Source organism: Hyla sarda, chromosome 3 (genome assembly GCF_029499605.1).
Source record: "Hyla sarda isolate aHylSar1 chromosome 3, aHylSar1.hap1, whole genome shotgun sequence".
Taxonomy (NCBI): domain Eukaryota; kingdom Metazoa; phylum Chordata; class Amphibia; order Anura; family Hylidae; genus Hyla; species Hyla sarda.
Window position 1 is genome coordinate 324,750,907 of NC_079191.1, and position 15,601 is coordinate 324,766,507.

At 44.6% G+C, this 15,601-nt stretch overlaps 1 protein-coding gene across 1 annotated transcript in view; it reads left to right on the top strand.

Annotated features, from left to right (window-relative positions):
- SLC22A2 (solute carrier family 22 member 2) overlaps positions 1-15,601 on the top strand; it is a 130,046-nt gene that overhangs the window by 69,475 nt on the left and 44,970 nt on the right. The window contains exons 4-5 of the mRNA XM_056567240.1: positions 1,684-1,852; positions 3,489-3,603. Of these exons, the coding sequence (XP_056423215.1) occupies positions 1,684-1,852; positions 3,489-3,603 (284 nt within the window). The remainder of the gene's footprint in view (positions 1-1,683; positions 1,853-3,488; positions 3,604-15,601) is intronic.

Sequence of the window (15,601 nt, forward strand, 5' to 3'; positions counted from 1 at the left end):
CTACAGCTGCGACAATACCCAATTTTTCATCCATGTGTACATGCCTAATTTTTCTGGCCTCTGCTGCTGCACTTGTTATGGTGCTGCAATTTTTCTGGCTGCTGCTACAGCTACGGCTGCGACAATACCCAATTTTTCATCCATGTGTACATGCCTAATTTTTCTGGCCTCTGCTGCTGCAATTGTTATGGTGCTGCAATTTTTATGGCTGCTGCTACAGAAGCGGCTGCAACAATACCACATTTTTCAGGCATGTGTACATGCCTATTTTTTCTGGTACTCTCTGCTGACATCTCTATCCATTTTTGCAACCGTGGATATTAGATGTATGCTAAGGGTAGCATGGTGGCTCAGAGGTTAGCACTGCTGCCTTGCAGCGCTGGGGCCTTGTGTTTAAATCCCACTATGTGCTGCCTCAAGGGGGGCTCTAACCATGTGCTGCCTAATATAGGGGAATCTTATGTGCTGCCTAAAGGGGAGTTCTAACATGGGGGAATCTAACTATGTGATGCCTAAAGGGGGATCTAACTATGTGCTGCCTAAAGGGAGGCTCTAACTATGTGCTGCCTAATATGGTGGAATCTATGTGCTGTCTAAAGGGGGGAATCTAACTATGTGATGCCTAAAGGGGGGCTCTATGTGCTGCCTAAAGGGGGCTAAAGCACATTATTCAAAACCATTTAGGAATAATAGGTGATTTATGCCCTTTATGGATTAAAACCAGACTCTGCATCAACTATGTAATTTTCCATGGCAGTTTTGCCATGGATCCCCCTCCGGCACGCCATAGTCCAGGTATTAGTCCCCTTGAAACAACTTTTAAATCACTATTGTGGCCAGAAAGAGTCCCTATGGGTTTTAAAATTCACCTGCCCATTGAAGTCAATGGCGGTTAGACCAGTTCGCGAACTATTGCGGGCGTTCGCGGTTCGCGAACCGAAAATTTTCTGTTCGCGACATCACTATCCATGACATTTCAGCTAATTTTAGACTTTAAAGGGAACCTATCACCTGTTTTATGCAGTCCAAACGCACGAGCAGAATGAAACATTGGCAGGGAGCACAATCCTGAACACTATAAGTGCTATAACGCTTGGTGTTTCAAGACATCACAGTTAAAAAAAAAAACTGACTAGACCTAGCTAAATAGTTATGAGGTGCAGGCTTAACGGTTGCTCTCTGCCCCGACACCCTGAGTAACACATCTCTACCCATCTCTGTTTAGAAAACAACACCTAAAAAGTTCAATACAGCACTGTCTTGTAGTGAAAAAAACATTAAAAAGTTTTATTATAGTAACTTCAATGGAACGCAACCCCCCCAGAGTGTGCTGCTGCCTACTGTTTTGTATCTCTGTATAGGGAGAAATGCATCATTCAATGCTGGTGGCGAGGACTGAAGCTGATAGGACCCACCCCAATGACTAGCTACACCGGTCCCGGTGACTATGTTTCAGAATAAATCATAATGCGTTGGGATCGTCCTCCCTGCACCTGTTTTGTGCTGCCCACGGTTTGACAGGATTCCTTTAATATTACCTGTAAAAACTAAACACTGTAAGAGGGTAAATTGGAAAGTTTTAGTATTTTGTATGCCGAAACTATGTTTGCCATTTGTAACAACTGGAAATGCTTTTTCACACAATGGTTCCATAAATGTAATAACATATGTCATTATTTTTAGTTGCAGAATTTGTTGGCTTGGACCACAGAAGAACAGTAGGAATTGTGTACCAAGTGGCATTCACTGTTGGACTTCTAGCATTAGCAGGAGTGGCCTATGGCATTCCTAATTGGAGATGGCTGCAACTTGCTGTCACTTTGCCAAACTTTTTGTTTTTAACATACTACTGGTAAATTCCTGTACTAATATCATTCTAACTGGGAAATTATTCATGCTAATTTTCTATTCCTTTAATTTCTTCACATTTTGTCTTCACATTTCATAAACAGATCAGTTAGTTTAATGACTTGATAGCTCATACAACCCTTTATAAGAATATATTTAATGATTATTTGTTTTTTGGCTCACCTATACAGCAAACTGAATTGCCAGTTGTCACTATTTTAAAAGGAGTACAATCTTTATAAATTGATGCCCGTTTTCTCAGGATAGGCAATTAATATTAGATATTTTGAAGTCCAACTCCTGGCACCTCTACCCATTAGTTCTTTGAAATTGGTGCTAGTGTGAGCGCTGCAGCCTGTTTAATGTTCACATCGCCTACACGGTACTATCTATAGGAATATTGCAAGGTCCCATTCAAGTAAAGGGAACACTGCTGCAGTACCTTGTACCAGCTCTACAAATAGTACAGCGTTTACAATCAATTAACATGCTGACAATTTAAATATTGAAATAGCTGCAGCACTTGCTAAAAAGTACCTGTCACCAAATAAACTTTACTAAACTATCTCAGGCTATGTTCCTTAACTACTCCTAACACCCCCCCCCCCCCTTAACAAAAAAATCATACCTTTATTCTTGCTCACATAGTGCAGTTTCCCAGCAGGAATGACATCACTGAAGCCTGCTGGGGGACCACTTCCGTCCTCACATCATTGCAGTGCTGCTATGAATAGAAGACCTCAGGCTCTGTGCAGCTTTCAGTGAGGCTCTATGCATGTTTCTGTGAGGCTCTTTGCAGCTTTCAGTGAGGCTCTTTGCAGCTTTCAGTGAGGCTATGTGCAGCTGTCAATCAAGCTCAGTGCAGAGAAGCACTTCCTGAGTTTGGCCTCCTGCCAGGCTGGAAGGAGACCAAACTCATTGTATTAACTGTGGTAGGGAACAGAGCCATCTAGTGGCCATTTTTTCTATTTCATTTTAAACATATTTATTTAAAAAGCAAGTGAATGGGAAAGTGTCTGCTAATTACACAGGGAACACTATATTAAAAGTTTTATTTGGTGAATCTTTAAATGTGACAGTCTCTTAAAACAGTGGATTGTCAGGAGTGCCAGGAGTCAGGTTGCCAACAGTCTGATGTTAATGGCCTGTTTTGACAAAAGTACATTTCTTTCAGGGTTATATAAATGGTGATATTATGAATTTGTGAGGAACGGATCTACGGTATGGCACCTATAAAATTCTATAGTCCTTACGGTACCTGTGTGTGTTTTGCTTTTACACAGAAACACACAAATGTTTTTGTTAGGGAATGCAATATAACTGAGGTATTACTCATATATCATAGAGGCACACAGGATATTGCTAAACTGTAGGGTAATACAGACCTGCAGAGCTCTTCCATAAAGAGTGTCCTTACAAACCATTGCCATGTACATAAACTATTCATAACATTCTACACCCCTTTCCAAATTATTACCAAGAAAATAAATGCATGCAAAGCCCTGCAGAGACCTATGTACTGAAATCCAGATACATTTTGTTCATATTTATCATAGATGCAATCACCTGGTTTATTAACAATTAAAAGCTAATGTTATATTTTATAAATCATATCAATAGATTCACTTCTTTTGTCATAGGTGTGTTCCAGAATCCCCTCGATGGCTCATCTCCCAAAACCGTACATCTGAAGCTAATGCAATTATCAAGCAAATTGCTAAGAGAAATAAGAAAAAAGTTCCAGATGCTCTACAAGTAAATAGCACTTTCTATTCTGGCTATGGATGATCACATAAAAGAGTTCCACAATAAAGAATGCCAGCAGTGCGCCCCTCACATATACAGTTTGGTTTACTGTAAACAGATTAAAAATTCTGAGCACATAAATAATCTGTCTTCACAGAGGTTGGAACTCTTAGGGCAGTACATGATTATATAGATTTATATAAATAGAGATGCTGAGTTCAAGGACATAATGTTTTCTATGATTTAATTATTAATTACTGACAGAGCAGGGAAAGCACAAAAGTTCTTTTAGCTGTTACCCAACTTTTTACATAAAAATACTGATTCACATCATAGACATTACAGTATCTCAAACAAGTGAGGTAACCCCTCACATTTTTGTAAATATTTTAACACCTTAACAACGCAGGACGTAAATGTACCTTCTGGTGCGGTGGTACTTAACACATCAGGACATACATTTACGTCCTATACATAACCGCGGGCATCAGAACGATGCTCGGGTCATGCACGGCAGGTCCCGGCTGCTGATAGCAGCCAGGGACCTGCTTATAATGGCTGACATCTGCCATCACACCATTAACCCCTCAGATGCCGTGATCAATACAGATCACGGCATTTGCAGAAGTGCGGCATTTAATGTGGACGATGGGATCGCCCTCAGCGCTGACGCGGGGGATCCGATAATCTGTAATGGTGGACAGAGGTCCCCTTACCTGCCTCCGTCTGTCTCCCGGCATCGTCTGCTCTGGTCTGAGATTGAGGGGTAATAGGAGAAAAAGCCACCCAAATGGAAATACCCCATATGTGGATGTAAAGTACTCTGCGGGTGCACTACAGGGCTCAGAAGAGAAGGAGCACCTTTGGGCTTTTGGAGAGAGAATTTGACTGTAATTGAAGGCCATGTGCGTTTACAAAGCCCTTATGGTGCCAGAACAGTGCCCCCCCCCCCACATGTGATCCCATTTTGGAAACTACGCCCCTCATGGCATGTAATAAGGGTGCAGTGAGCATTTACGCCCCACAGGTGTCTGACAGATTTTTTGAACAGTGGTCCATGAAAATGAAAATTCTATTTTTCATTTGCAAAGCCTACTGTTCCAAAGATCTGTCAAATGCCAGTGGGGTGTAAATGCTCACTGCACCCCTTATTACATTCCGTGAGGGGTGTAGTTTCCGAAATAGGGTCACATGTGGGGGGTCCACTGTTCCGGCACCATGGGGGCTTTGTAAACGCACATGGCCCCTGACTTCTATTCCAACCAAATTCTCTCTCCAAAAGCCCAATGGCGCTCCTTCTGTCCTAAGACCTGTAGTGCGCCAGCAGAGTACTTTACGTCCAGATATGGGGTATTTCCTTACTCGGGAGAAATTAGTCTTCAAATTTTGGGGTCCATTTTCTCCTATTACCCCATGTGAAAATGAAAAATGTTATGTAACACCATCATTTTAGTGTTAAAAATCTAATTTTTAATTTTCACGTACAACTTCAACGCAAACCTGTCAAACACCTGTGAGATGTTAAGGCTCACTATACCCATTGTTACATTCCTTGAGGGGTGTAGTTTCCCAAATAGTGTGCCATGTGTTTTGTTTTGTTTTTTTGCTGTTCTGGCACCATGGGGGATTCCAAAATGGGACCTGCCCCCAAAAAAACATTTCAGCAAAATTCTCTCTCCAAAAGCCCAATGACACTCCTGTTCTGAGACCTGTAGTGCACCAGCAGAGCACTTTATGTCCACATATGGGGTATTTTCTTACTCGGGAAAAATTGAGCTTCACATTTAGGGGTCCATTTTCTCCTATTACCTCATGTGAAAATGAAAAATTTGGAGTAACACCATCATTTTAGTGTTAAAAATCACATTTTTCATTTTCACATTCAAATTCAACGCAAACCTGTCAAACACCTGTGAGGTGATAAGGCTCACTATACCCCTTGTTACGTTCCTTGAGGGGTGTAGTTTCCCATAGTTTTGGCACCATGGGGGCTTCATAAATGCAACATGCCCCCCAAAAACCATTTCAGCAAAATTCGCCCTCCAAAATCCCACAGTTGCTCTTTCCCTCTTGAGCCATGTTGGGAGCCTGCAAAACACTTTACATCAACATATTAGGTATTACCATACTCAAAAGAAATTGGGCTACACATTTTGTAGGGATTTTTCTCCTTATAACCCTTGTAAAAATGAAAAAAATTGGGCTACATGAACATGTTAGTGTAAAAAATTGAGATTTTGATTTTTCTCAATGTCATTTTGAATACTTTGAGGGGTGCAATTTCTATAATGGGGTCATTTGTGGAGTATTTCTCACAGAAAGGCCCCTCAAACCCACTTCAAACTTAACTGTTCCATGAAAAATTCAGATTTCGAATTTTTCGTGAAAAGTTTGAAAATTGCTGCTATAATTTGAAGCCCTCTAATGTCTTCAAAAAGTATAAACATGTCAACTTCATGATGCCAACATGGGTGGGCCATTTATACGGATACACCTTAATAAAATGGGAATGGATGATGATATTAACTTCCTGTTTGTGACACATTAGTATATGTGAGGGGGGAAACTTTTCAAGATAGGTGGTGACCATGGTGGCCATTTTGAAGTCGGCCATTTTGAATCCAGCTTTTGTTTTTTCAATAGGAAGAGGGTCATGTGACATATCAAACTTATTGGGAATTTTACAAGAAAAACAATGACGTGCTTGGTTTTAACGTAACTTTATTCTTTCATGAGTTATTTACAAGTTTCTGACCACTTATAAAATGTGTTCAATGTGCTCCCCATTGTGTTGGATTGTCAATGCAACCCTCTTCTCCCACTCTTCATACACTCATAGCAACACCACAGGAGAAATGCTAACACCGGCTTCCAGTATCCTAAGTTTCAGGTGCTGCACATCTCGTATCTTCACAGCATAGACAATTGCCTTCAGATGACCCCAAAGATAAAAGTCTAAGGGGGTCAGATCGGGAGACCTTGGGGGCCATTCAGCTGGCCCACGACGACCAATCTACTTTCCAGGAAACTGTTCATCTAGGAATGCTTGGACCTGACACCCATAATGTGGTGGTGCACCATCTTGCTGGAAAAAGTCAGGGAACGTGCCAGCTTCAGTGCATAAAGAGGGAAACACATCATCATGTAGCAATTTCTAATATCCAGTGGCCTTGAGGTTTCCATTGATGAAGAATGGCCCCACTATCTTTGTACCCCTTATACCACACCATACCATCAATTTTTGTATTCCAACAGTCTTGGAGGGATCTATCCAATGTGGGTTAGTGTCAGACCAATAACGGTGGTTTTGTTTGTTAACTTCACCATTCACATAAAAGTTTGCCTCATCACTGAACAAAATCTTCTGCGTAAACTGAGGGTCCTGTTCCAATTTTTGTTTTGCCCATTCTGCAAATTCAGTGCGCCGATCTGGGTCATGCTCGTTGAGATGCTGCAGTAGCTGGAGTTTGTAAGGGTGCCATTTGTGAGTAGCTAATATCTGCCGAAGGGTTGTTTGACTAATGCCACTCTCCAGTGACATGTGGCGAGTGCTACGCTGTAGGCTCTTGCTGAATGAAGCTAGGACAGCCACTGATGTTTCTTCATTAGTGACAGATTTCATATGTCCACATTTTGGCAAATCCAACACTGAACCAGTTTCACGAAACTTAGCAAGCAGTTTGCTAACTGTAGCATGGGAGATGGGTGGTCTCGTAGGGTGTCTTGCATTGAAATCTGCTGCAATGACCCGGTTACTGCATTCACCAGACATCAAAACTATTTATATCCACTCCTCAGGTGTCAAAGGGGTTCTCCGGTGCTTAGACATCTTATCCCCTATCCAATGGATAGGGGATAAGATGCCTGATCGCGGGAGTCCCGCCACTGGGGACCCCCGTGATCTTGCACGCGGCACCCGGTTGGTAATCAGTCCCCGGACCGGTGGGACTCCCGCGATCAGGCATCTTATCCCCTATCCTTTGGATAGGGGATAAGATGTCTAAGCACCGGAGTACCCCTTTAACCTCGGCGACATGTCAATGGCTGTAAACAAATATCAACTTGTAAATAACTCATGAAAGTATAAAGTTACGTTAAAACCAAGCACACCAGTATTTTCTTGATATTCCCAATAAGTTTGATGTGTCACATGACCCTCTTCCTATTGAAAAAACAAAAGTTGGATTCAAAATGGCCAACTTCAAAATGGCCACCATGGTCACCACCCATCTTGAAAAGATCAGAATGAAAGGTAAAAGCATCCCATTATTAATATATAAAGTGACAGTGGTCAGATTTGCAAAAAAGGGCTGCGTCCTTAAGGTGAAATTGAGCTGCGTCCTTAAGGGGTTAACCCCTTAACCCCTTAAGGACTCAGGGTTTTTCCGTTTTTGGACTTTCGTTTTTTCCTCCTTACCTTTTAAAAATCATAACCCTTTAAATTTTCCACCTAAAAATCCATATTATGGCTTATTTTTTTCGTCACCAATTCTACTTTGCAGTGACATTAGTGATTTTACCCAAAAATGCACGGCGAAACGGAAAAAAAAATCATTGTGCAACAAAATCGGAAAAAAACGCCATTTTGTAACTTTTGGGGGCTTCCGTTTCTACGCAGTGCATATTTCGGTAAAAATTACACCTTATCATTATTCTGTAGGTCCATACGGTTAAAATGATACCCTACTTATATAGGTTTGATTTTGTCGCACTTCTGGAAAAAATCATAACTACATGCAGGAAAATGTATACTGTCACGATCCCGGCTGGTAGGAGGTGGATCCTCTGTGCCAGAGAGGGATTGGCGAGGACCGTGCTAGTGGACCGGTTCTAAGTCACTACAGGTTTTCACCAGAGCCCGCCGCAAAGCGGGATGGTCTTGCTGCGGCGGTAGTGACCAGGTCGTATCCACTAGCAACGGCTCAACCTCTCTGACTGCTGAAGATAGGCGCGGTACAAGGGAGTAGACAAAGGCAAGGTCGGACATAGCAGAAGGTCGGGGCAGGCAGCAAGGATCGTAGTCAGGGGCAATGGCAGGAGGTCTGGAACACGGGCTAGGAACAAACAAGGGAACGCTTTCACTAGGCACAAGGGCAACAAGATCCGGCAAGGAAGTGCAGGGGAAGTGAGGTATAAGTAGGGAGTGCACAGGTGGAAACTAATTAAGCTAATTGGGAAGATTGGGCCAGGCACCATCATTGGTGCACTGGCCCTTTAAATCGCAGAGACCCGGCGCGCGCGCGCCCTAGGGAGCGGGGCCGCGCGCGCCGGGACAGGACCGACGGAGAGCGAGTCAGGTACGGGGACCGGGGTGCGCATCGCGAGCGGGCGCCACCCGCATCGCGAATCGCATCCCGGCTGGAGGCGGGACCGCAGCGCACCCGGTCAGTGGATCTGACCGGGGCGCTGCAACAACGAGGATGAGGCGAGCGCTCCGGGGAGGAACGGGGACCCGGAGCGCTCGGCGTAACAGTACCCCCCCCCTTGGGTCTCCCCCTCTTCTTGGGGCCAAAGAACCTGAGGAAAAAAAACTCAATTTTTTCGTGATGAGGTCCGATGCACATTAGGAGGGGTTCCGTGCGGTAACGCACGAGACAGTCCAATTTTTCATTGTAAACACAATTGATGTAGAGGGGTCTGGCGAGACTGGTCACAGGGACGTTGAACCTGTTGATAAAAGAGGCCAAAAAAAAATTTCCTGCAGATCCGGAATCCAAGAAGGCCATAGTAGAGAAGGTAGAGGCAGATATCCGCACAGGCACAGTAAGGCGTGGAGAAGCAGAGTTGACATCAAGAACTGTGTCACCTTTGTGCGGAGTCAGCGTACGTCTTTCCAGGCGGGGAGAACGGATAGGACAATCCTTCAGGAAGTGTTCGGTACCGGCATAGTACAGGCAAAGATTCTCCATGCGGCGTCGTGTCCTCTCTTGAGGTGTCAAGCGAGACCGGTCAACTTGCATAGCCTCCACGGCGGGAGGCACAGGAACGGTTTGCAGAGGACCAGAGGAGAGAGGAGCCGGGGAGAAAAAACGCCTCGTGCGAACAAAGTCCATATCCAGGCGGAGCTCCAGACGCCATCCGGAAAAACGCATGTCAATGCGAGTGGCAAGATGAATGAGTTCATGTAGGTTAGCAGGAGTCTCTCGTGCGGCCAGAACATCTTTAATGTTGCTGGATAGGCCTTTTTTAAAGGTCGCGCAGAAAGCCTCACTATTCCAGGACAACTCGGAAGCAAGAGCACGGAACTGAATGGCGTACTCGCCAACGGAAGAAACACCCTGGGCCAGGTTCAGCAGGGCAGTCTCGGCAGAAGAAGCTCGGGCAGGCTCCTCGAAGACACCACGGACCTCAGCGAAGAAGGACTGGACTGTGGCTGTGGCAGGATCATTGCGGTCCCAGAGTGGTGTGGCCCCAGACAAGGCCTTTCCAGAAAGGAGACCACGGCAGAGTCTAGAGTCCTCATCAAATTTGTCCGGCAGGGACAAGCAGGGGTTAGGAGCGGCCGGTTGCTGCGGAGGAGTTGCAGGAGCCGGCGGAGGAGATGGTTGTTGCAGTTGCAGCTGCTGTAACTGTGACTTCAGTTGCTGTGTCACGGTGGACAAGTATGCCAGCTGGTGATTTTGTTGGGTGATCATCGTGGAAATGTCGGCAAGACTTGACAGCGGCACCTCAGCGGAATCCATGGCCGGACGCTGCGGAGGAGTTGCAGGAGACGGCGGAGGAGATGGTTGTTGCAGTTGCAGCTGCTGTGTCAGTGGCAGCAGCTGCTGTAACTGTGACTTCAGTTGCTGTTTCACGGAGGACAAGTATGCCAGCTGGTGATTTTGTTGGGTGATCATCGTGAAAATGTCGGCAAGACTTGACAGCGGCACCTCAGCGGAATCCATGGCCGGATCTACTGTCACGATCCCGGCTGGTAGGAGGTGGATCCTCTGTGCCAGAGAGGGATTGGCGAGGACCGTGCTAGTGGACCGGTTCTAAGTCACTACAGGTTTTCACCAGAGCCCGCCGCAAAGCGGGATGGTCTTGCTGCGGCGGTAGTGACCAGGTCGTATCCACTAGCAACGGCTCAACCTCTCTGACTGCTGAAGATAGGCGCGGTACAAGGGAGTAGACAAAGGCAAGGTCGGACGTAGCAGAAGGTCGGGGCAGGCAGCAAGGATCGTAGTCAGGGGCAACGGCAGGAGGTCTGGAACACGGGCTAGGAACAAACAAGGGAACGCTTTCACTAGGCACAAGGGCAACAAGATCCGGCAAGGAAGTGCAGGGGAAGTGAGGTATAAGTAGGGAGTGCACAGGTGGAAACTAATTAAGCTAATTGGGAAGATTGGGCCAGGCACCATCATTGGTGCACTGGCCCTTTAAATCGCAGAGACCCGGCGCGCGCGCGCCCTAGGGAGCGGGGCCGCGCGCGCCGGGACAGGACCGACGGAGAGCGAGTCAGGTACGGGGACCGGGGTGCGCATCGCGAGCGGGCGCCACCCGCATCGCGAATCGCATCCCGGCTGGAGGCGGGACCGCAGCGCACCCGGTCAGTGGATCTGACCGGGGCGCTGCAACAACGAGGATGAGGCGAGCGCTCCGGGGAGGAACGGGGACCCGGAGCGCTCGGCGTAACATATACGTTTAAAAATGTCATCTTCTGACCCCTATAACTTTTTTATTTTTCCACATACAGGGTGGTATGAGGACTTACTTTTTGCGCCGTGATCTGAAGTTGTTATCGGTATGATTTTTGTTTTGATCGGACTTTTTGATCACTTTTTATTCATTTTTGTAATGGTATAAAAAGTGACCACAATATGCTTTTTTGGACTTTGGAATTTTTTTGCGCGTACGCCATTGACTGTGCGGTTTAATTAATGATATATTTTTATAGTTCGGACATTTACGCACGCGACGATACCACATATGTTTATATAAATTTTTTTTACACTGTTTTATTTTTTTTATGGGAAAAGGGGGGTGATTCAAACTTTTATTAGGGAAGGGGTTAAATGACCTTTATTAACACTTTTTTTTTACATTTTTTTGGCAGTGTTATAGGTACCATAGGGACCCATAACACTGCACACACTGATCTCCTATGCTGATCACTGGCGTGTATTAACACGCCTGTGATCAGCATTATCGGCGCTTGACTGCTCCTGCCTGGATCTCAGGCACGGAGCAGTCATTCGTCGATTGGACACCGAGGAGGCAGGTAAGGGCCCTCCCGGTGTCCGGTCAGCTGTTCGGGACGCCGCGATTTCACTGCGGCGGTCCCCAACAGCCCGACTGAGCAGCCGGGTGACTTTCAGTTTCACTTTAGAAGCGGCGGTCAGCTTTGACCGCCGCTTCTAAAGGGTTAATACTGCACATCGCCGCAATCGTCGATGTATGGTATTAGCCGCGGGTCCCGGCCGTTGATGAGCGCCGGGACCGACGCGATATGATGTAGGATCGCGGCGCGATCCCGTTTTATATCGCGGGAGCCGGCGCAGGACGTAAATAAACGTCCTGCGTCGTTAAGGGGTTAAGGACCCATGACATACCGGTACGTCATGAGTCCGCTCCCGTTCTATAACGCGGGAGGCCGGGACCCTTGGCTAATAGCGCGCGGCACTGTTTGCGGTGCCACTCGCTATTAACCCTTTATACACGGCGTTCAATCATTGCCATTTAGCTCAGGGGGCTGATCGGGATGTCCGCGGCTAAATCAAGGCATCCCGAACAGCTGTGACACAGCAGGAGGGTCCCTTACCTTGCCTCCTGATGTCTGACTGCTCAGTGCCTGTGATCCAGGCATGAGCAACCAAGCGGCAGAATCATTGATCAATGGTTTCTTATGAGAAACCATTGATCAATATAAAAGATCAGTGTGTGCAGTGTTATAGCCCCCTATGGGAGCTATAACACTGCAAGAAAAAAGTGAAGAAAAAAAACATGAATAAAGATCATTTAACCCTTTCCCTATTAAAAGTTTGAGCCACCCCCCTTTTCCCATTTAACCCCTTAATGACACGGACATAAATGTACGTCCTGGTTTGGCGGGACACGCAACAAGACATACATTTACATCCTGTGTATGACCGCGAGCATGGGAACGTGCTCGCGTCATACACGGCAGGTTCCGGCTGCTAGCAGCAGCCAGGGACCCACCGGTAATGGCCAACATCCGTGATCGCGCGGATGTACGCGATTAAGCCCTCAGATGCCGCGGCGTCATCCAGCATGGCGGCCGGAGGTCCCCTCACCTGGCTCCAGCCATCTCCCGGGGTCTTCTGCTCTGGTCTGAGATCGAGCAGACCAGAGCAGAAGATCACCGATAATACTGATCGGGGCTATGTCCTATGCACAGCACTGAACAGTATTAGCAATCAAATGATTGCTATAGATCGTCCCCTATGGGGACATAAAAATTAAAAAAAAAAAAGTTGAAAAATGTAAAAATAAAAAGTAAAAAAAAGTGAAAAATCCCCTTCCCCAATAAAAATAAAAATTGTCAGTTTTTCCCATTTTACCCCCAAAAAGCTTAATTTTTTTTAAATAAACATATTTGGTATTGCCGCGTGTGTAATGTCCGAACTTTCAAAATATAATGTTAATGATCCCGTACGGTGAATGGCATAAACGTAAAAAATTTAAAAAGTCCAAAAATGCAGCTTTTTTGGCACATTTTATTAAAAAAAAACATTATCTAAAAGTTTTATATATGTGGTATCGATAAAAAGTACAGATGATGGCACAAAAAATGAGCCCTTATACTGCCCTATATATGGAAAAATGAAAAAGTTATAGGTGGTCAAAATAGGGCAATTTTAGATTACTGATTTTGTACAAAAAGTTTTAGATTTTTTTTTTTTTAAAGGGGTACTCCGGTGAAAACCTTTTTTTCTTTTGAATCAACTGGTGGCAGAAAGTTAAACATATTTGTAAATTACTTCTATTAAAAAATTTTAATCCTTCCAGTATTTATTAGCTGCTGAATGCTACAGAGGTAATTCCTTTCTTTTTGGAACACTGATGACATCACGAGCACAGTGCTCTCTGCTGACATCTCTGTCCATTTTAGCAACCATGCATAGCAGATGTATGCTGAGAGCCTTGCAGTGCTGGGGACTTGGGTTCAAATCCCACTAAGGACAACAATAAATAAAGTGTTATTATTATAATAACATCAGCAGAGAGAACTGTGCTCGTGATGTCATCAGAGAGCATTCCAAAAAGAAAAGAATTTCCTCTGTAGTATTCAGCAGCTAATAAGTACAGGAAGGATTAAGATTTTTTTAATAGAAGTAATTTACAAATATGTTTAACTTTCTGCCACCAGTTGATTTAAAAGAAAAAAGGTTTTCCCCGGAGTACCTCTTTAAGCGGAACAAAAATATAAAAGTATCTAGCCATGGGTATCATTTTAATCGTATTGACCCGCAGAATAAAGAATACATGTAATTTTTACTGTAAAGTGTACTGTGTAAAAACAAAACCCTCCAAATTGTGCAAAATTGTGTTTTTCATTTAAATCTCCTCCCTAAAAATTTTTTTTTGGGGTTCGCCGTACATTTAATGGTAAAATGAGAGGTTTCATTACAAAGTACAATTGGTCACGCAAAAAACAAGCCCTTATATGGGTCTGTAGATGGAAATATAAAAGAGTTATGGATTTTAGAAGGCAAGGAGAAAACAATGAAAACGCTAAAAAATTGGCCTGGTCCTTAACCCCTTAAGGACCAAGGACGTACCGGTACGTCCTTGGTCCTGCTCTTCTGATATAACGCGGGGTTACACAGTAACCCCGCGTCATATCATGGCGGGCCCGGCGTCATAGTGAAGCCGGGACCCGCCTCTAATAGCGCGCAGCGCCGATCGCGGCGCCGCGCGCTATTAACCCTTTAGCCGCGCGCTCAAAGCTGAGCCGCGCGGCTAAAAGTGAAAGTGAAAGTTCCCGGCTAGCTCAGTCGGGCTGTTCGGGATAGCCGCGGCTAATCGCGGCATCCCGAACAGCTGACAGGACAGCGGGAGGGCCCCTACCTGCCTCCTCGCTGTCCGATCGCCGAATGACTGCTCAGTGCCTGAGATCCAGGCCTGAGCAGTCATGCGGCAGAATCGTTGATCACTGGTTTCTTATGAGAAACCAGTGATCAACATAGAAGATCAGTGTGTGCAGTGTTATAGGTCCCTATGGGACCTATAACACTGCACAAAAAAAGTGAAAAAAAAAAGTGAATAAAGATCATTTAACTCCTCCCCTATTAAAAGTTTGAATCACCCCCCTTTTCCAATAAAAAAAAAAACACAGTGTAAATAAAAATTAAAATAAACATATGTGGTATCACCGCGTGCGGAAATGTCCGAATTATAAAAATATATCATTAATTAAACCGCTCGGTCAATGGCGTGCGCGCAAAAAAATTCCAAAGTCCAAAATAGTGCATTTTTGGTCACTTTTTATATCATTTAAAAATGAATAAAAAGTGATCAATAAGTCCTATCAATGCAAAAATGGTACCGTTAAAATCTTCAGATCACGGCGCAAAAAATGAGCCCTCATACCGCCCCATACACGGAAAAATAAAAAAGTTATAGGGGTCAGAAGATGACAATTTTAAACGTATTAATTTTCCTGCATGTAGTTATGATTTTTTCCAGAAGTCCGACAAAATCAAACCTATATAAGTAGGGTATCATTTTAATCGTATGGACCTACAGAATACATATCAGGTGTCATTTTTACCGAAAAATGTACTACGTAGAAACGGAAGCCCCCAAAAGTTACAAAACAGCGTTTTTTTTTCAATTTTGTCGCACAATGATTTTTTTTCCCGCTTCACCATAGATTTTTGGGCAAAATGACTGACGTCATTACAAAGTAGAATTGGTGGCGCAAAAAATAAGCCATCATATGGATTTTTAGGTGTAAATTTGAAAGAGTTATGATTTTTTAAAGGCAAGGAGCAAAAAACGAAAATGCAAAAACGGAAAAACCTCCGGTCCTTAAGAGGTTAAGGTTAAAATGGGCTTGGTC